General features: G+C 39.2%; 1 protein-coding gene across 1 annotated transcript in view; it reads left to right on the top strand.

Moving 5' to 3' along the window:
* The window catches only part of RSRC1 (arginine and serine rich coiled-coil 1), a 342,090-nt gene that overhangs the window by 163,428 nt on the left and 155,217 nt on the right, over nt 1-23,445 (top strand). The window contains exon 6 of the mRNA XM_067532335.1: nt 17,877-17,928. Within this exon, the coding sequence (XP_067388436.1) occupies nt 17,877-17,928 (52 nt within the window). The remainder of the gene's footprint in view (nt 1-17,876; nt 17,929-23,445) is intronic.

Raw genomic sequence — 23,445 nt, 5'->3', positions numbered from 1 at the left:
GAAAAGCAAATAAACTTTAACACTTCATGGATAAGCAATCTGTGATGGAGCTAACTTTAATATATTGTTACATTTAGAATCTTAATTTAGTTAATCTTATTTTTATGTATGACTATGTACCAAAATGTATTGAAGAACTGAAGTTTTAGAATAATTTAAAAAGTAGAAACAGTTTCTCACAAAATGTAAATGGTAAAATAAATACACATTTAAAAGTTGAACATTATCATCCTTACAGTTTATTTTTTCTGTTGAATGAAAATAGAAATTAGCACTAATGTACTAAGTTTTGAACCAGCTATTCCCTGACATTGAAAATGACAGAAAATTTGTCTCAGTGAAAATTCAGCTTTACAATTATAGAAAGTCTAATTTTCAAAGTAGTCATTGTAAAAACATTGAATTAGTAAAATTAATGAGCAAATGAGGATATTTACTAGTAAATTCATGAATGTATTTTTCCATTATTCTATTATGTGAATATAGGCATTATTTTTCTGATACTTGCTATATTCAGATGAGAATTTAAGTGTAATGGAGACCTCGTCCATTACTAAAGATATGCATTAATGGGAACTCATCAGCTTTTTTCAAATTAATCTGTACACTCTATGTGAGTGTTGTCTCATTTATTATAGAATTTGTGCAGAGTTGAATAAGGCATTCATTAAAATCCAAGTGTCCATTGTCTGGCTGTCTTGATAGGAGACACTTGATATGATTTTAATTAGGCCGCAACTTTATTAGAAGTCTGGGACTACCTGGCAGATAAAAGTGTACAGTGCAAGTAACTCCACATTCATTCAATATCTACCTGGATGGTTTCTGCCAGCCCACTTATTTTTCCATCCAGGTCCTCCATTGCTGGGAGCTTACCATTCCCTCCCCCCAAATGAAGGTTAAGGTGGGCTATAAGAAAGGGGGGTTTGGCTCCCTGTCATACTAGTCATAAGAGCCCCAATCCACCCTACCCTCATTCTATTCCTTTAACCGCCATTTTAAGTCCTTTATCAAGCCATCTATCCAGTCACTGTATACCTTCCCTGTGGATTGCCTGCCCGGGACATCTGCCCCACACTTACAAATGATTGTGACATAATAGCCTGACACCTTTCCTTACTCACCATAACAAAGCTTTTTTGAACCCAGTTATACTTTTGGCCTTCACAACATCCCCTGACATTGAGTTCCATAGTTTGCCTATGCGTTATGTGAAGAATTTCTTCAGGTTTGTTTTAAATGTGCTGCCTATTAATTTCATTGATGACCCTTGGTTCATGTGTTATCTGCGGGAGTAAATAACACTGCCTTATTCGCTTTCTCCACAACTTCCATGATTTTATAGACCTCTACCATATCTCCCTCTTAGTCATCTGTTTTCCGAGCTGAATAGTCTTAGTATTTTAAATCTCTCCTTCTATGGAAATTGTTCCATACCCCTAAACATTTTTGTTGTCCTTCTCTGTACTTTTTCCAATTCTTATATTTTTTTAGATGGTCACCCAGAACTGCACATAATACTCAAAAGTCTGAGCATACCATGGCTTTGTGTAGTGGCATTATATTTTCTTACTTATTATCTGTCCCTTTCCTAATAGTTCCTAACTTTCTGTTAGCTTTTTTGACATTTAACGTACGTTTTCAGAGAACTATCCCTGATCACTCCAATATCTCTTTTTTGAGTGGTAACAGCTAATTTAGACTCATCATTTTCTGTGTATAGTTGGGTTATGTTTTCCATTGTGCATTACTTTGCATTTATCAACAATGAATTTCATGTGCCATTTTGTTGCCCAATAACTCAATTTTATGAGATCCCTTTGTAATTCTTCCCAGCCTGCTTTGGACTTAACTATCTTGAGTAATTTAGGATCATTTGCGTACTTCGCCATCTCACTGTTTACCCCTTTTTCCACATAATTAATGAATATGTTGAACAGCACTAGTCCCAGTATAGCTCTTTGGAGGACCTACCCCTATTTACCTCTCTCCACTGTGAAAACTGTTTATTCCTGCCCTTTGTTTCCTATCTTTTAACCAGTTACTGATCTGTGAGAGGAACTTCCCTCTTATACCATGACTGCTTACTTTGCTTAAGAGCCTTTAGAGAGGGACCTGGTCAAAGGCTTTCTGAAAATCTAAGTACACTATATCCACAGAATTACCCTTGTCTACATGTTTGTTGACCCCCTCAAAGAATTCTAGTAGATTGGTGAGACACGATTTTCCTGTACAAAAACCATGTTGACTCTTCCCCAACATATTGTGTTCATCTTTGTGTCTGATAATTCTGTTCTTTACTATAGTTTCAACCAGTCTGCCTGGTACTGAAGTTAGGCTTACTGGCCTGTAATTGCCAGGATGACCTCTGGAGGCTTTTTTCAGAAATCTGTGTCACATTAACTATCCACCAGTCATCTGGTACAGAGATTTATTTAGGCAATAGGTTACATATTACAGTTACATATGCCATTTCATATTTGAGTTCCTACAGAACTTCTGGATGAATAACATCTGGTCCCTGTGACTTATTACTGTTTAATTTATCAGCTTATTCCAAAATGTCCTCTATTGACACCTCAGTCTGGGACAGTTCCTCAGATCTGTCACCTAAAAAGAATGGTTCAGATATGGGACTCTCCCTCACATCTTCTGCAGTGAAGACCAATGCAAAGAATTAATTTAGCTTCTCTACAACAACATTGTCTTCCTTGAGTGCATCTTTAGCACTTTGCTGATCCAGTAGCCCCACTGATAATTTGGCAGGCTTCTCACTTCTAATGTACTTCAGTATTTTTTGTTGTTAGTTCAGTGTCTTTTGCTAGTTGCTCTTCAAATTCTTTTTGGCCTCTCTAATTATAGTTTTACATTTGATTTTTCAGTGTTTATGTTCCTTTCTATATTCTTTGGTAGGATTTGATTTCCAATTTTTAAAAATGTCTTTTTTTCTCTAACTGCGTCTTTTACTCTGTTTAGCTATGGTGGCATTTTTTGGGTCCCCCTACTGTTTTTTTTTTTTTTTTTTAAATTTGGGATATTCATATGGCTTAAGCCTTTATTGTGGTGATGTTAAACGTTTCCATGCAGCTTGCAGGCATTTTACACTTGTGGCTGTTCCTTTTAAGTTTCTTTAACCGACAGACTTTTATAACGTTTCATAAGGCTGTTTTTCAGTTTTATAATTATGTGTTGGTATTTTATGTGCTAATACTGTTTTTTTTTTGTTTTTTTTTCCTTTTTCTTCTGAACTCTGAATTGCAATCATTAGGCAGCGTTATTCCTTCCCTCTCTAGTGCCTGCCTATTTTGAAAGATCAGCAACTAATGGAGTAGAAGAGGCCATGAAAATGAACAGAGGTCATGAATCTGTATAATTAAGCAGGGTGTTTTTCAGATCCTTTGTTTGGGTGCGTAGATGCTCTTCTATATGTGGTTGTGAGGTTCTTCTCCTACAAGCAATTACAACACAACTATCCCCTTAGGGTGATGTGTGCCATTGTGAAGAGTGCAGCCCACGGCCATTCTCATGGGCTCAGGAGGATCATGCATTGTCATTTTTTTATGCAGACTTTAGTCCATGCTGGAGAAGGAACATGGCTTTCCTGACTCTTTTGACTTGGCTCTTCTTTGCTCCTTTTTCTCTTTGGCTGCATTGGTCATGCTGTTCTTTTCTACATCTGTGTTACAGGCACTTGTGTGTATGATGAGCAGATGTAGCTACCTTTCCATTCCTCACAGATTTTTCTGCAATTTTTAATTCCTCTGCATCACACAGTGGTAGTAGAATGGGGGTAGGGATACACAAATTATTGCTATGCCCTCTCTGATTATACAGTGATATAAGATATTTCAATAATCTGCATTCATATATAGTAAATATGTATTTATGGGAGATGCCATGAAATATTTTAAAATTATTTTAAGAAATGGTACTATAACCGGTTTATTACTTATAAAACTGTTTAATTAATTAAATTAATTAATTAAATTATCAGTTTTGGAATATTCTGTCAGATGAAGATATTTATCATCTAAAGCATGGATGTACCGATTTTTATCACAGTAGAAAGATGCTCTTTGCTTTGGATCAGTCTTCAGCTCTCCATTGTGTTCCTGTATGATTGTGAAGATAATTTTATTGCCAATGGACAGTATGACACTACCTTCTCAAATTTTTTTGCAGATCCTCATGCCCTAAATCTAATATTCTGTTACAGGAGCTGTAACAAATGTAAGGCTCATCCTAAACAGATTGCAGTTTGGATTTAGAATGTGATGTTTTATCCTTCATTATTAGCCCTTGAACATTTTTTCTTACACTTGGTATATCAGTGTGACAGTCTGTAAAAGTTAGTCCTCATTAATAGGAAGATAGTTTTGGGCACGGAAAGTCTTACATATATGCAGAAATAGTGCTTAATTACTTCCATTTCCACTACATAAAGTTGAGATCCATAGTTTCCAACAAATTCAGTTTCTGCCTTTGATATCTACTCTTAAGAACATCAGGACAGCCATTCTGGATCAGACCTATCTAGCCAGCATCCCCTCTCTGACTGTGACTAGTATAAAGTGTTTCAGAGGGAAAAAACTCTGTATTAGGTAGATGATTGAAAGCCTATCTCCTTTTAATCCATAATAATTGGAGGTTGGCTTATGCCCCAAAGCTTGAAGGTTTATATCCCTTTGTTTTTTGTTAGCGTTTACTATTATTATAGTGGATATTCTTGTTATCCGTATAAATAGCTAATCCTCTTTTTAAATCCTGCTCAGTTTTTGACCTCTATGATACCGTGTGGCAATGAGTTCCAGTACATTATGTGAAAAAGAATTTCCTTTATCAGCTTTGAAGTTACCATCTTTTTGGTTTTGTTGAGTGTCCCCTTGCTTTTAAAGTTTGAGAGAGGGTGAATAGAAATTCTTGCTCTATCTTCTATCTATTCTCTTTTAACCTTTCTTTATTTTATGTTCTTTTATCATGTCTTCTCTAAGGTGAATTTTTCAGAATAGTTTTTCCATACCTCTAATCATTCTCGTCCCCTATCTTAGGACCACCTCTGTCTCTGCATTGTCATTTTTAGATGGATTATCCAGAACTGGACACAGTATTTCAGTTGAAGGCATGCCATTGATTTATTTAATGAAATAACATGTTCCATATTATTCTCCATTTCATTCCATAATATTTTTCATTCTGTTCTTTTATGCTTCCTTACTTTTTTTTTTGTTTTTTTTTTATTACTGTTGCACATTGAGCAGTGGTCTCCATAGAGCTGTTCACAGAGATGCCCAGTTCTTTTTCCTGAATTGATACCGTTCATTTAGAATCCAGCAGAATATATATTAGTAGTTCAAATCATTCTATCCAATGTGTGTTTCTTTACATTTGTTAGCATTGAGTTTCACCTGCCATCATGTCTATTCATACAGCTTTGTTAGGTTCCTTATGAAGTTACTCTGTTTTCTATAACCTAAATTACTTTATCTGAAAGTTCTGCCATGTCACTACTTACCCTTTTTCCAGATTATTAATAAATGTATTGAACACTAATCCTAGCACAGAATCTGTGGCACCTCCCTATTTACATTTTCCATGAGAAAAAAATGATCATTTTTGTTATTCTTCAAATTGTCTTTTAATCAGTTTCTGATCTGTGCTAGTACTTTGCCTGTCACATCATAACTACTTAGTTTCTTTAGGTGACTCTTATGAACGACTTTGTTAAAGGCCTTTTGAAAGTCCAAATAAATTGTCAAATGGTTTGCCTTTATCCACTCTTTATCAACACATTCAAAAAATTTCAGAAGATTATTGAGGCACGATTTTCCTTTGCAAAAACAATGCTGGTTTACACCCTATCATATGATGATCTAGGTGTCTTACAGTTCTCTGTCTCTCTGATTCTGAATTGGCTGCAATGGTGATGCCAGGGCTTGTTTGCAGCTTCCCTCTACCATTGTACTTCGCTAATTTAATAATACAATTTATCCATTAAGGGTCTAAGCAATATTCAAAACCACCATACCTCTCCCAACTACTTTTAATTGTTATTGCTAACACTTATGTCTTATAGACATACAAGTAATCATTGTATGATTCACAGGCCAAATTGAGTCTTGATGTAAATAGGCACAATTCCACTGAAGTCAGGGGGATATGCCCACTTACACCAACACTGAGTTTGATGTCCATTTCCACTGCGGGTAGTATATCTGCAAATGAACAGTATAGGTGATGTGGTTTACAAATGCATCAGATATGTTAAGATTTTTCTTTTTAGATATATTCTTTCCAAGACATGGAAAGGAAGTTATGAATGGGATTTGTCTTCATTTTCAGGTGATAAAATCACTCGATCTTAAGAACTATTGATAAATCAATCACCAAGTGCTTGCTTACTTGTGGAAACAGTCTTTATCTTCTCAGATGTGGAGCTTGCCAAGCTGGTTTGTGGCAGCCTCATCAGTGAACTTCAGAGCCCTCACACCATCAAATCTTGTCAGGGGGCAATCATCAGTGATGTGTGACATTGTCTGTCTTTGGCCACAACTGTATGTATCCTCTTGTTGGTCCCAGGTGTGATGGTTGCTGTACGTTGATCCTGATCTTTTCAAAAACGGTACAGAAGGACCCCATGAGCAGTCTGGCAAATCAAAATTGGGACATGCATGGTCAGGTCAGTTATAAGAGACTGGTTTCTGACATGAGTTCATACCATTCTTCATGCCACATCAACATTGCAGAGAAATCTGGGCAGGGCAAGTGGTTCCCACAACAGATGTCATTGAGCCTCAATGATAAAAGCACTCTTAGTTGGTCAAAGAGGTCTGTGTACAGTGGTAGGCTTGGGTTTGCCCTGATCTTCTCAGCTATTCTGGCTATAGTTTTGTCATGACAGATGTGTGGATGAGTGATGTTGCTTAACATGGAGAGCTTAGGTTCTGGTGTGGGTCAAACTGTCCCAGATATGAGGCACTTGGTTGAGTGTAGTTGTGTATCAATCAACTTGGTGTGAGACAGATGGAGCCAGACAGGAGCATAGTATTGTGCTGCAGAGTAACAGAGGATTAAACCAGATGATTGGAGAATTTGAGTATTTGCTCACCATGGAGTGATGGCCAGTTTGCTTAGATGGTTCTTATGCATCCTCACTTTTGCAGTTTTCCTTGGGTGGTTAAGCTGAGTGAGAGCTCTATCTAGGTTAATCCGAAGTAGACGGGGGATTCAGGTTTCAGGCAATGTCCATTGAGAAAGATGTGGAAACTGCATGAATGAGGAAGTCACTTTTTGGTCAGTAACAAGGAAAATGTATCAAGAATAATTTGTGTTTTGTCTACTTCAAGTAAACAACTTTCCCATAGTGACCAGTAATGATCAGTTAGTAACTCAGAAATCAGAGGTGTAGGCAAGCGTATCTTCCTTACTTAGGAATAGATATTAGATTTGTCCATTTTATATTAGCTAGTGTTTGTGTCTGTCTAGTAACTGGATTTTAAGATTTTGACATAAAAGGAGTGCAGTTGTTGGAGTTTTATTAATCGCATTACTACTTCAGTTGGCTTAATACAGTTGATCAGCCCTAAACTCTTATGATGTGTTGACATTTCTGCACATTCCCTTATTGTAATCTAAGGAGAAGACAGGTTTGAGAGAAATACATAGATGCAGAACTATTTGCTTGGGAAGCTGAACGGGACTTTTATTTTATAAGACTGAAGCAGTCACTGCAACTGTTGGTGCATCTTTAACTCTCCTGAACACAGCTCTCATTTTTGAAGATAGCTCTTCCCAACTTAATTTGCCCTATATTGCCCTCAGCTATATTTGAACTGGGTTTCTCTGACTTTCCAGCAGTTCAGGTATTATAGGGAAAAATTCCCAAGTTACGTTGGAGGTCCGATCACATCCCCAAACCCTTACTAGCTCTGCATCTTTCTTTCTCCTCTCCTTTTCTTCCTTCCTGCTGAACATTTTCTGCCTCCTACTTCTGTCTTAAGCCTGAACTTTATCTCCAGATGTGAAATTCTAGAGAAATGACTAATGACCTAATCTCTGGCAAAATGTTTTTTTGACTGGAATTAATCCAGGAGGATGGATTTGCTTGGGCTCCAACTTCACATGTAGGCTTTTCTTACCTACAGTTGATCAGGAATACGTGTATTTGCTGGTTAATTCAGGTTTTTGGTTTTAAACTGGCATTTTGCTGGGTTCCTCTCTACCAGGAGAAATCTAAACACCAGTCAAATGGCACTGCTGCCAGGTAACAAGATCAACAGCTACTGTAGCTGAGGCTATGGCTACACTGATGGCAGCAAATTCACCACCGTCAGATCGATTTCTCTGGATTGACTGAGTGGTCAGTGCAGACCCACTCAGTCGATCCAGAAATCGACATACTAAGACCAGCTACACAAGTAGCGCAACGCAGTGCAAATGGAGTGCAGAAGAGAAGCTCAGCAGTCGACGGGAGTTATGGAAGTTTTTTGTGTACTTTGCGTAACTCCCATCGACTGCTGCCGAATCTCACAGGTAAGTGTAGACAGAGCCTCTGATTCATGTGCTATTTCTAGTTTGAACTGCAGTGTTAAAGTACAGAGTTGTGGTAACTACTGCCCTGAAGTATAGGGAATAATGTACTAAACCATCACTGATATGATGACTGGTGCTGTTTGTTTTTAAGGGAGAACTATATAAATATATGTGACTATAATTAGACATTCTAAAAATGTCACAACTGGAGTGAAGAAAACCAGTTTTACATTGTTTTAGAGCAGGTCTATAGCATGGGTGTTTAATATCGTAGAGGCCTGTTAGTTGTATCAGGAGGAAATTTTGGTCTCTGTGCAAAATGTCTTAGGACTGCAGTAATTTTGTGTTTGAGAGAAATGTTATATCCTAGAGCCTCTACAAGTATAAGGAAAACATTTAAATTACATTTTCAGGCAGCATCTAAGGGATGTCAGTCATGTATGCCATGAAAGACATAGCACTTAGGGGCTGTAACTCATCTGTTATGAGATCAGGAGAAAGCTTTAAGAATGGCTATCTCTGTATTTATCAAATACAAAGATAAAGCACACTAACATTAAGTATGTGCAGATTGATCACATGTCTTCTGCAAAAATTTGCTAGGCTTGTTTGTAAGGACTTTGCACAGGAGAAAAAAACCCATGTAATTAGAGTATAACTAACCACTATCATTAATGATAAATATCAAGAAACTGATTGAGTCCAGTATTATCGCATGCATCTGATATCAAAATTCTGTGAGTGTTTTACATGAGCTGCATAGATTTCCTTATCAAATTGGGAGATAAAATGTTGCAATTCAGATTAAAATAATTTCAGCAATATTGTTACTATTTGGACCTGTTGGGCCATACATCTGATCTCCAGGTTTGTAACATTACTATTAAAGACAAGAACAAGTGCATTATTTAAAAATATTAACACACCTATGCCTTTATGTAGAGCTTTCATACTGAACTTTGATTTTCTTGAGGGATGGTGGTAAGACCTTCTTATCCCCTTCATAGTCCTCCTATTCTTCACACACTCCTTCTTCTCTGGATATCCTGAAACACTTCTTGCATTTAATGCCACCATCATAGTCATTGCCTTATACAGTTCATCACAGGCAGCTAAGTTGATTCTATCTTATTTTTTTTATTGAAGTAGGTAAACTAGAGAGGTTGTTTCAAGACTGATATAATGATTACAATGAAAAATTTAAGCTGACTTTTGACTTCTTCAGTTGAAGCCATGTTGAAAGGAGAGGATGGGATGCTGCTGCTCTAAAACAAAACAGCTCTGTCCCTTTTAAAATTAAAATTACTTCACTGGAACAGACTTTCTTTTGGCACAATGTCTTATAACTAGCCATTAGCTCATAACTCATTACTAATTGCCAGATAATTTTTAGTGTTTTTTTAAACAATAGAAGTATCAAATTCAAAGCTGAGAAATACCATCTTCAGTGCAGCTATTTTAATAAAAAGTAGAATTTAGGAACGATCCACTGATCTAGTGCAATGGGGCTGAGCAGTTCGAAAGCAATTTAGGAACCTATAGTATGTGCTTTTAAAAATTGTTTAACGTTAGAAAAAGAATAAGTATAATCAAACATTTTCTTGCAATTTTAGTGATATCTTTTTATTATAAATCCACTATGAACAAACATTTTTATAATGGGAAGATATATTCAAGGATATTGCAGGATTTAAAAAAAAAACAAAAACCAAACTTTTAAAGTTAATGTTTACCCATTTTATAATTGCACTAAGACACCTATTCAAACATTTTAAGATATTAAATCATTTAATGCTGTAAAGTGGGGAATAGCTCTATGTTTTATCAACACCCTAGGAACATTGTCGAACAGTTAGATCAGAGGAGTCAAGAGACCTAGATTCTCTTTTAAATTTTGCTGACTCATTCTTTAATCCAGGCTAATCACTTAATTTTTCTGTTTGTTGTTTTCGTGGTCTGTGAAATGGATACATTTGTCTTTGTAAAATGCTCTGAGATAGTCAGGTGAAAAGTGCTTTGTTCGTGCCAAGTTTTGTCACGTGAAAGCTGAGGAAAAAAATTCAAAACAGCCAACTAAAAGCTAATCACTGCAGTTATTGGATAGGATCATGCAGTATTTTTCTTCCTGCTGTATTGCCAGAGACTGAGTCAGAGGAAACAAAAATTAATGAAGAATTTCAGAAACTGAGGTCTGTCTATATTGCTGATGATGCTATACACAGAGGTAAATGCAACACAGCCATACTGGCTTTTGCTATCTAAGGAAAGCAACAGATGTGTGCTACAAGGTAGATGACAAAACTGGAAAGGTAAGTTACAAGATTCTAATGGGCATTAAATACCAAAAAGTGAATTGGGTGGGTTTGCAGCAGCTTGGTAAAACAGTACATTTCCCTTAATCTAAGCTTTCCTGGAACCTAAGTGTGCGTTTAAAAAAAAATAAATACAAGAAATTAAAAGTAAACACACTCTAGACTTTGTGGTTGCAGAGATTAACCTTTAAAATGTGAACCGGATGTAAGCCAATACTGATAAATTGGCCCGAGTCTGCAGACATTCTGAAACAATAGTTCTGTAAAATGTGAAACTTCACCCTATCAGCAGTACTAATAGTGAACATAGTTAATTATTATTACTGATTAAAATATGCAGGAAAGAAGGATGTATTGTGAAGGTCTTCATAATTCGAGTGGCTTCTCATTGAGGCATCATAATTATTTGTTTGTACTATTGTCGTGCCCAGTCATGGACCAGGAGAACCATACTGTGCTAGGTGTTGTACACGCAATTCCTGCCAGCCCTGCCAGCCCCCAAAGTGTTTACAATCTAAGTGTTTGCAGCTTGACTTGGGAGAGCATCCTCATTTATTTTCTAGTTTGATTCTTGTCTAAAAGCCATGAAGAATAATATAAATTTTAAAACTATAAATACCGGTCCCTGTTTCTCATAACAACGTTGTTTGTACATTAATATAATCTGTTCTAGGTACATTGGGCTACTAACCATTTAATCTAGAAAGTAGCAGTGCTGTGCAAAACTCCTCTTGTGGAACTGAATCTTTGGATCTCAGTTTATAAAAGGACCAGGTGGACTCAAATAGCACAATTCCTTTATTTTTGTACTTATTAAGCTTTCTAACACCCTTCTGAGGTGGTTGTGTTATCTTCTTTATACAGGTAGCTCTTCTGAACATTATAGAAGTTACCCAAGCAGTCATATAGCAAGTTAATGACAAGAATGGAACTCATAACTTTTAACTCCTAGTCCAGTGTTCTAACTACTAAATTACACCCTTTCTCTATAATAAAAAAGTAACAGTTTAGTATATGTACTCTCTCCTTTTGACTAGTCAGCTTCTTCTCCAGCCCAGTGTTCACCTAATCAGTTTATACCTTCACTGTGGTCTCTCACTTCCACAACAGTGTCTCCAGAGCTAATCCCACTGGTAATACCTATGAAGAATACATATGAAACGTCAGCAAGTTCTCCTTGATTTGTATTACTTTCTTTCTTTACTTTAGGTCCTGACTATAAAATCAGGACTAATTCTCAAATTTACTTAATATTATCTATATTACTTTCAATATTAACACACTGCAGTCAGTTTAACATAGTTGGCATAGTTTTTTGTAAATAACAGATGTATCCATGTAAAATGTTTAATAGTAGTTTTAAACCACAGTTTTGAATATACTGATACTTCCAACCTAGTTAGCTGAGCCAATGGATCATGGAAATGTAGGAGTGTGAAGTATATTGTTTTACCTCTGTTCAGCTCCAGTAGGGCAGCTGAGACCCTGACTGTTGACTAGTTCCAGAGAGGTAGCCATGTAGTCTGTATACAGCAAAAACAACGAGAGTTCTGTGGCACTTTAAAGACTAACACATTTAATTTTTGTAGGCATAAGCTTTCGTGAACCTCCCCCTCCAATACAAGCCTCTTCCCCCTCCTCCTCATCAGATGAGGCCATCTCGCTTTCCCAGGATGACTTCAGGGCTATCATGAGCTTCTGAAGTGGATAGCAGCTATTCTGAGGCTAGAATTTGAGGAACTCAAGGAGTTATCCCATAGTCTTATTGACATTCTGGCTGCAGCAATTCCTTCTAAGGTGGCCCTACCCCTTAATGAGGTAGTAATGGGTCCAGTCAAGGCCCTTTGGCAAACCCCGTCTTCACAATGATTGTGTTCAACTTTCAGCTCGCTCAGGGCATTCCACTTAGTGCTGTGGGGGAAGAGGCTGGTGCTAAAGGTTCTAAGTCGGCACTATCAATCCATGAAAAGTTTTATTCTTCAGGCTGTGGTTCTATACAAGCTGGGGCCAAAGTGAACAGATTCTTTTATTAAACGCATCCAGAGCTGTTAGGCTCTTGAATGACATTTCTCTGACCCTGATAGCTTTAGTGAGAAGTGAGGTAATTTGGGGTGGCTGGCAAGTAACAGGATTATCTTGCATAGTGTGCTCTCTTAATTCACAGATAATGTATTCAACCAGTTCTGTTGCATTAGCAGTGGTTGGGAAGTGTGGCTGACATGGATGTAAGTCATTTTTGGAGTCTTTGTGTCTTTCTGAAGAGGCTCCAGTGGGATGGTGTAGTGGTAGCCTCCTTTGTAGATGGCTGTTTGATGGAGGCAGTAGATGTTCTTATGTCTGGCCTTCAAAGGTTGGTGGGATGGTCTTTCACATCAATCAGTATGTGAAAAGACCTATGGAGACAATGTGGCTCCAGACAGTGGCACCTCTCCTTGCTGTAGATAGTGGATGTGCCATCAGTATGTTGTTCAAGCACTTTACTGGTTATGGAATTGGTACTGTTGCTATATAAAGCACAAACTAAGGTTAAGCTTGCTAGAAACATAAAAAGTAGCAAGAAAACATTTTACAAATACATTAGAAGCAAAAAGCTGACGAAGGACTGGGTAGACCCATTACTCAATGAGGAGGGAAAGACCGTAACAGAAAATGAAACAATGGCTGAATTGTTAAATGCTTTTTTTGTTTTCACCACAAAGGTCACCAGTGATCGGACAAGTAACATAGTGCATATCAGTGTAAATGGAGTAGGATCTGAGGCTAAAATAGGATAAGAGCAAGTTAAGAATTACTTAGACAAGTTAGGTGTCTTAAAGTTGGCAGGCTCTAATGAAATACATCCTAGTATACCTAAGGAACTGGATGAAGAAATCTCTAAGTCATTAGTGGTTATCTCTGAGAACTAGTGGAGGACAGGAGAGATCCCAAAGGACTGGAAAAGGACAAATATAATACCTATCTTTTAAAAGAGAAATAAGGACAACTCAGGGAATTATAGGCCAGTCAGTTTAACCTTGTTACCCTGAAAAATAATGGAGCAAATAATCAAGCAATCCATTTGTAAGCATCTAGAAGATAATAAGGTGATAAGTAACAGTCGGCATGGATTTCTTGAGAACAAATCATGTCCACCAACCTCATATTCTCCTTTGACAGGGTAACAAGCTTTGTGGATAGGGGGCAAGTAGTAGATGTGATATATCTTGACTTCAGTAAAGCTTTTGATGCTGTCTCACATATCTTCTCATAAACAAACGAGGGAAATATAGCCTAGACAAATCTACTGTAAGGTGGGTGCACAGCTGGTTGGAAAACTGTACTCAGAGAGTAGTAATCAATGGTTCACAGTCATGCTGGCATGGCTGCAGGGATCTGTCCTGGATCTAGTTCTACTCAGAATTTTTAATAATGATTTGGATAATGGCATAAAGACTACACAAAATTTGCAACTGATAACAAGCTGGGTGGGGTTTGCAAGAGCTTTGGAGAACAGGATTAGTATTCAAAATGATCATGACAAACTGGAGAAATGATCTGAAATAAATAAGATGAAATGCAATGAAGACGAATGCAACATATTACACTTAGGAAGGAATAATCAATTGAACAAACACAAAATGGGAAATGACTGCCTTAGAAGGACTACTGCAGTAAAGGATTTTGGGATTATAGTGGATCACAAACTAAATATGAATCAACAATGTAATACTGTTGCAAAGAAAGCGAACATCATTCTTGGATGTATTAGCAGGAGTGTTGTAAGCAAAACATGACAAGGAATTCTTCCTCTTAGCATTGATAAAGCCTCAACTGGAGTATTGTGTCCAGTTCTGGGCACCACACTTTGGGAACGATGTGGAGAAACTGGAAAAAATCCAGGGAAAGAGCAACAGAAATGATTAAAAGTCTAGAAAACATGACCTATCAGGAAAGATTGAAAAAATTGGATTTGTTTAGTCTGGAGAAGAGAAGACTGAGAGGGGACATAAGTCTGCAAGTATGCAAAAGGTTGTTATAAAGAGGATGATGATGAACAGTTCTCCTTAGCTACTGAGGACAGGACAAGAAATAATGGGCTTAAATTGCAGCAAGAAGGATTTAGGTTAGATATTAGGAAAAACTTTCAGTCATGTAGTTAAGAACTGGAACAAATTACCTAGGGAGACCGTGGAACCTCTGTCATTAGAGGTTTTTTAAGAACAGATTAGACAAACGCCTGTTGGGGATGGTCCAGATAATACTTAGTCATGCCTCAGTGCAGGGAACCGGAGTAGATGATCTATCAAGTTCCCTTCCAGTCCTACATTTCTATAAATTTGATTTAATACAATGGTATTAGAAATAGAAAAGTATCCCCTGAATTATGATAATGTAGAAACTCATAAATAGCCCATTTGTTTGAAGATACAAATACATCTAGTACATTAACACAAAACAGTGTAGTACAGAAGAGCAAAAGTGTATCTCACAGGAGCCGAGGCTGTGCCATACCAAAGTAAATGAAAGCTGGCCTGCCTCTGGCAGTTATTTTTACTGAACATTCATATGTGAAAGCCACATATCCCCATTTTGGAACTTAGCCAGGCGTGAAAGATAATTTTGGGAAGAAAAAAAATCCTTTTCCTTTCTTTCCTCTGCTGGTGATGTTTATCCTGAAACATTTTGTAGTAATTACTGTAATGTACATTGTGAGAGGAAAATTGAAAAGAATATTCTTTTCATAATCCTAGTGGATTTTTGTTCTTGCTGCCAGTGAGACTAAAGGTCAACAATAACATTACTATAGTAATGACAATTTAAATTTTGTACTGTAATTACCAGGGTCATGGAAACAAATAGCAAAATTACAAGCTAACAATATTGGGTACATTGTATTGTACAACATGAGGGTCTTTTCTCATCTGAACCTTTGCTAAAATGTATTTTTGATCTTACTCATTAATGCACTATTTTGGATAAACAGTGTATCCTTAATAAGACCCAACTTATATGTTGTTGTTGTAAGAGAGAAACTGTTCTTTACCAATACGTATCAGAAGGCCTGCGTGATGACAAAAGGTGAATTGAAAACATAAAATGAAAATTATATAGATCTGAACCTAACATCCCCAGTGCTTAATTTTTGCCAGGGCTGAGTCCCAGCACCTTGGCAGTTCATAGTCCCAGCATCTCTGGACTTGATGTGTCAGTTATGAAAGTAAAAAAAAAAAAAAAAAAAAAATTAAAAATTGCTTGAGCCTGGCACCTAATTGCTTGAGACCTGGCACGTCTTTCATTACAAATTAAGCTCTGAATGCCTCCTTGAACTAGACTCTGTGTGCACGTGGTGGTAGTGGTGGAGGGGACCCTAAGCACAGAAATCAATTTTATTTATTTTTTACCTTCTGAAGTCCCATGCTACTTCTGGTTTTTTGAAGATTAGACTATTATTCTGTGATGTCATTGACACTCTTGGTCACAAAGATTCTTCCATTATCTGAGAGTAATGTAGTCTGGACTTCTTCTGAACCAAGAAGTGCTACAGCATTTTAAAAAGGGGTTGAAAAGCATTTGTAAAAAAGCAAAGCAATTTCTGTGCTCAAGACTTCCATCCCTATCCCACGGAGTATGGTTAGTCGGGATCGGATAAAAAAAAAAAACTCTGAGACTAAGCTGTGGTCTACACTTTCCTGGCGATTTGGTGGCAGTCAACGGGAGTTATGCGAGCTGCTCAGCGTAGCTTGTGTAACTCCCATTGACTGCTCTGCTTCCCTTCTGTGCAGCGTCTTCGCTGCAATGTGCCAACAGGAATCATGTTCCCATTGATGCAGTGCTACACCACTTGAAGGGGTGGTTTACCAGCGTCAACTTCTGGATCGTTTGAGCGGGTCTTCACTGACACTCAATCGAGCCAGTTAGGTTGATCTGATGGCGGCAACTTTGCTGCCATCAGCATAGACATACCCTAAGTAACCTGCACAATATCTGAATGGCTAATAGGAAAGAATATAAGAAAGGGCAAACTTAAACTGAGCATCAGAAAAATGTTCCTAATAGAGGTACTTGTCCACGAAATAGCTTTCATGGGGAGCTATTGGAACCACATAGCCTGGAAATTGCAAACTTAGATTGTCCAAAACAATGAATAACATATTGTAGGGAACATTCCTACAGAGACAGAGAGATGGGGTGGATGACTTAATACATTGCTAGTCCATGGCCTGTCACTTTGAATCTTGTGTCAGTCCTCAAGGCAGGACACTTCTTGCTATAGTAGTCTGGATCTGGAATCTCTTAATGTTTCTAGAGGCTTTTTGACATGCTACAGAAAATGAACACCTTCTGAACCTGGGGTAATTGCTTAATGGTAAACATAGTTTTTGTATATGTTGAACTGTGATCAGAATTACAGGTGACACCAAAACTAAAGGGGTAGTAAATACATGGGACAAAATAAAATTGTGAGGTCCCCTGGGATGGTTAGCAGAGTGGTTGCCCCGGCAACAGAAGGTCATTTGGCCTCCTTTGATGTGAAAGGACACCTAGGGAGAGGAACTAAACAGAATTAGACACAAAATAGGGTATGTAACCACAAGCCATACCAATCACATTAAAGTACATTTTTCATTGTGTCCTAATACTACTTTTTCATGTAACCAAGCATATAGAGTTGCCACACAGAAGGGCTGAATTTGAGGCTGGGAGGTTTAAAAGGAGTGGTGCATGAGCACCTCAATTTTTAGACTCATTAGCTCAGTCTTTTCTATGAATAACTTCTTTGATTCTGTCTTACCACATTTTCATTCATTCATTCATTCATTCATTCACCAGGATTCATTTTAGCTTCGACATTATCTTTAAGATTATGGGAATTGCTGATGCAATAACAAAAATGAAGGGAATACAAGTACAATAATAAATTAGATGGTGTGTAATGGTTTCTACCAGTCTTAAATTTAGTGTGTTTGTATATGAAATAATATATAACATCAAATGTATACAAAGATCTGTTTTAAAAATACTACAGTGTATTGTAAATCTTATCTTTCTTTTCAGTCTCTTGCTGAACAGGCCAAAGCTAGGTTACAGTTGGTTCTTGAAGCGGCTGGTAAGTGATGCTACATAAATATGTAATAGAAAGTAATAATTTTACTGTATCATTTATAATATAACTAAAGTGAAACCTGTGTCCCAGCTGAATTTGTCCCCTTACTTTGGCAAACATTGAATCATCCACGCCCCGCACCCAATATTTCTAATTAGACCAAAACTAATGTGGCTGCTCTCATTTGTATGCCATCATTGACAGTGTTTGGGACATGGAAATAAATGAGTATTAGTTATCTGCTGCAGAAGAACTAGCATGTGAATTTCACATGTTTTTGCTGTCATTGTTCAGGTTTTTGTTTGTTTTATGTTGAAGTTGAAGAAAAAGTGTGTGTGACGGGAAAATCTGTAAAAATCTTGTTTAAAGAGGTTCAAATTCTAGTCCTGAACTACTTTCCTGTGCTCTGTTAAAGGCTCTCTTACTTTCTTCAAAATTGTGTTGTCCCAGACATGCAAGAAGAAAGATAACACACCAGGAATGAGGTTTAACTAGGCCACAGCTTTATTAACTTACCTGATCCATGAATTATCTGGCAATAACTTGTACAGTGCACTCTGTTCAACGTGGTGGAGAACTGTTGTTATCCCGCCACATCTGGTCCTATTACTGCAACCTCTACAGCCCTTCTCCTGTATGAGGGTTAAAGGGCTAGTGGAAAGGAGGTTGTCTCCTCACTGTACCAAACATTAGGTGCAGCAACCAAGTTCTGCTTTGGAGGATGCCCTCCCCCAATTCTAGTTCCGGTTTATTGGGGAACTGGACCCTTATTGAATGAATATCTGCATTGGATACCTGCCACCAGAGGCACCAGCAATTAGCTTGGCTGACTTCCCTCCAGCCTTGCCAGATTCCCAGATTGTTAACCATTTCCTTCCCTAATAGTGGCCAGAATCATATCCACCCTCCCCATCCCCAGTTAGAAACGTGTATCATCTCTTCCGTGAATAATTCTAGTGTTGGTTATACAATTTTGCCATGGGTAATCACCAACCTTTCTGACTCCCATAATTTAGCCACTTCCAATTTATCCCTCTCATGGCCTTGTCCTGTGAAATACTTGCAGTTCCCTTACCAAACTTTCTGTTGTGGCATCTCACACCAGTTAGTTATCCTGGAACAAGGATCTGACTTGACACCTGAACTTTGTCCTATCCCTTTACTGAATCTTCAGATTATTTTTTTCCCAGATGCACACTGATTCATTCATGTGACCCCTCCCTGACCAATGAATATATGAGGGCATCTGCTGACCTCAGAATGTGCCCCACTAACCAAATCAGAGCTCCTGCTAGTCCAGCACAATATGGCACCAGACAAGATGGGTTTATATGTCCTCCCTCTGTTGCTCAGAAGACAATGGGCTTCCACAGAGCTCCTGATTCCCAACTACACACCTTCCTTTCCACCCCAACTACAAGAAACTCGCTCTTGAGAAGAGGGGGAAGGATGGGAACCCCCCTTAAAGAACCCCTTCTCCCCCCCCCACACACACACAGACCCCTGCTTCTAAGGCTGTGGGGATGCATTTCTTTGTTACTTTAATACCTTGAAAATGTTACTTTTGCCTACTGGTTTTGACCTTTTGTATTTGGTAAATATGAATGAACTGCCTTATGTTTCTTTTATGAAAAATCAACATGGCTTCCTGTACTAAGAGAAATGCCTTTAATGAAATAAATTGTACTTAATATCTTGCATCAGAAGGGATGACAAAGGCAAGAGGTGTCAGCAGTTGATGGGTTTGTTTTGGGTCTGTGGATGGGGAGTTCTGAGGGTAGTAGTCAGAGCACTGGGGGTTGCATGGTGGCTGTTGACTTTTAAAGACCATACAGTCATTATGAAGATCAGGCCTTCTTAGTCAATAACAGCATAGAGAATTCCATAATAGAAAAGTGCATGAACTGTCCTGAAGCTGTTACTGTACAGTACCCTAGTGCTCTCACTCAATTCTATTTCAGTATCCTCATGGACATACAGAACACACACCTTAGAGAATATTAAATTGTTAATTAGTGAATATTTTAAGTATTACATCTATGGGTAAAGAACACATTTCACTTGGGTACAAATTCAAGTGGTGAACAGTATAAGGGATTCAGATATAATGTTGCAGCCTGAAAATTAAGAGTTATCAGTGAAGCTTTATAAACATAATTATAAATAATGTACCTATATCTAGATTTAATAAGATATCTTATTTCTCTTAAATCAACAAGAAGTTTAAATGATTTTGTAGTACAAATGCAGATAAAATAGGAAAAAAAACCAGACATTAATAAGTATACAAAAATTATTCTTCTTTGAAATACTTGTTTTGTGTTCCATTTTGTTTTAAACACAAGCATGTACTTTTGTTAAAAGCATGAGATGAAATTTTCAAAGTGGCCACTGAATTTGGGTTCCCCAGTTTTTGGGTGCCCAACTGAATACCTGAGTCCTGACTTTCAGACATGCGGAACACCTGCAGCTGTACTTCTGTAAAACAAGTACTAGGTGTCATAAGTTCTTCTAGTAATGTCCTTATGCCTGTGCCCTTGTAGGTTTGTCTGCGTCCCTGCACTGCTGATCGGAGAACTTTGGGAGCAGTGTCCGTTGGGCCTGCACATACGCTGTCTCTCCTCATGCTGCCCATGAGGCTTGCCAGTATGCGCAGGTTAGCTGTCCTCAATTCCTTCTCAACTACCCCTGACTAGACAGAGCAGTTAGCCGTCCATTAGTCGATTATTAAGTTCCCTTTCAATTGTTAATGTTTACTTTGCAAACCTCCTAGTTTGCTTCTTTTACCTATTATTTGGCCTTGCCTTAAAACAAAACAAAACAAAACAAAAGACTTTGTTGTATGTCGACCCTGGCTGTGGGGACAAACCCCCTGGACAAGGGTATGCCTGGCTCTCTGGACTAAAGACGCAGCGCACTTGCAGCGAGGCTATCCCAGTTGCAGACAAGCACTTTTAGTGCATTCACTGTCTGGGCAAAGGTTACAATCAAAGCAGATGTTCCATCTGCCAACAACTCCAACAGATATCTCACAAAGACAGGGAGCTTAATCAGAAGATCATCTTTATGGAGGCATCTCTCCGACCACAGCCCTCAGGCAGGCGTGAGTCTTCCCCTTAACCGTCGTTGTTGAAGGATAGTGGGTCAAAAAGACAGTCAGAGGACTCCTCATAAATTGAGGAAAAGATCCGGGAGCCCCCTTAGTGAGCCCCGGGATAACCGAAAGTGATTTACATCTCTCTCAGAATCCTCAGCACCATCGGCACCTAGACAACGTGGTACCCAGGCCTCCCACCAACCATCTGATACTGCTGATAAGCCCAAGGACCTTTTGGGCATGGGCACCGAAGCTGCGGTACACAAGGACAAGGGCAGATGCCCTAAGATACTCCTGGTATGTGACTTGATATTGGTACTGCCAGTGACACAGGCCTGTTCAGCACCAGAGAGGCTGGCACTGGAAAGGTCCCTTTTACTGGCACTGCCTCTGACACTGGGGCAGTCAATACTTGTGCACTTCCAACAGTCTGAAGATCAGACCATCTTAGAGGATCCCAACTCTCCACACCCTAGTACTGGAGGTCCAGAACTGTGCCATAGCCACCCAAGGGGCAATTCCTCTTGGCCATATCCTGCCCCACTGTTGTCAAGTGAGGGATCAGAGAGCGAGCCAGATGAGGCTTCTATGTACTCTTTCCAGGCTCCACGTGGGACCCATTACCAGCAAGGTCTGGGAATGCATCACCAAATGGCACTGGTGCCATCATGCTATGCGCACCCCGGGCACCTCCAACAGGCCCTATGCCACAGCAGTGGCCTTACTGGGACCCGTGGGCAGTGCACCGACAACCAGCCTTGGGAGCACCAAGTGTGGCCCAGGACTTCCCAGTTATGCTCCCTCGGACACAGCATTGTGAGCCTCAGTCCAAGATGCAGAGGAGCAACAAGGAGAAACAGAGGAAGAGGACATTCCTAAGGCCATACCGTCCTTGTCCCATGATGACGCAGTCATGCCGTCACCACCATCTCTGGTGGATGACTTCAGACAATTTCAAGAACTGGCAAATGGGTAGCTGACACCCTTCATATAGCCTTGGAGAAGGTGAAGGGCACTCACTGTGAGCAGATAGACCATCCACCTACACTCTGGAGGGATTATGATCTATCTCTACCGGACAACTGCCTCCTCAGTGCCTGATTGCTACAGGAGTCTCACTGAGCCACTGAGGACATGATATACTGATGATACACTAGACCTGAAAACCAATTCCCAGAAGTCGATTTTTGTACCAGTCCAACGTCTGGAGTTCATAGGGGCTGGATGCCGTACAGGCCAAAGCATTTCTTCCTCAGGACAGGTTCCTATCCTTGGTATTGTGTATAAACACAGCTCAAGGTAGCCCTCGAGTATCAGCCAGAGTCTGTCTCCAAATTCTGGGGCATATGGCAGCCAGCACCGTGGTAGTTCCGCAGGCCAGGCTTCACATGCAGTGCCTGCAGATATGGTTTGGCTCAGTGTACAAGCTGAACAGAGACAGTCTACAAAAACTTTTATCGCTGCCCCCTAAAATCAAGGACTCCCTGAGCTGATGGACGAACCTGGCCAACATTGGGAAAGGAACTCCTTTTCTTCAGATATTGCCTTTAGCACTTCTCACTACCAATACATCCCAGGTGGGATGTGGGCGAGGAGATGCATCTAAATGACCTAAAAGTTCAAGGAGAATAGTCACCAGCAGAGAGTTGAGAGCAGTAATTTCCTACCACACATAACAGGGTCTCATGTAAAAATCCTTACGAACAACATAGCCTGCATGTATTACATCAACCACCAATAGGGGGGCCAGATCACCCTTTCTGTGCTTGGAAGCAATGAAGCTTTGGAACTGGTGCCTCGTTCACGATATCACCATATCTGCAGCTTGCCTCCTGGGTGCACAGAGCTCAGTAGCGGACAGTCTAAGCCACAAATTCCCACACAACCACAAGTGGAAAATGCTCCCGACAATACTTTGACGTATTCGCACACTGGGGAAGACCATCCATAGACCTGTTTGCCACCTACCAGAACAGGAAGTGCAAGCAATATTGCTCTAGAGCGGGGATTGGCCAGCACTCCCTGGGCAATGCTCTTTTCCTCCCCTGGGACAAGGACTTCCTTTACTCCTTTCCTCCATTTCCTCTCCTACTAAAGGTCCTGTTCAAGATAAAATGGGACAGAGCCCATGTAATTCTCATCACTCCCATGTGGCTGAGACAAACCTAATGCAGCTTGTGATGTGCCCACCAATCTCCCTTCTGACCACGCCACATCTTCTCTCTCAGGACAAAGGATGCACCGCACATCCCAACTTGTAGATCATGCACGTCAAGGTTTGGCTTCTATGTGGTTCCAACACTTAGAATCAGCGTGCTTAAGAGAGGTACAAGAGGTCCTACTCCACAGCAGAAAACCCTCCACACACCGCACTTACCTGCAGAACTGGTCTAAGTTCCAGGCTTGGTGCATATCCAGACAAC

This window comes from Emydura macquarii, unplaced genomic scaffold, assembly GCF_026122565.2.
Source record: "Emydura macquarii macquarii isolate MOO-44397 ecotype Brisbane River unplaced genomic scaffold, CSIRO-AGI_Emac_v2 contig_18, whole genome shotgun sequence".
Lineage (NCBI taxonomy): Eukaryota > Metazoa > Chordata > Testudines > Chelidae > Emydura > Emydura macquarii.
Note: the sequence above shows the minus strand (reverse complement) of the source record. Positions and strands in the feature narration are given on the sequence as shown.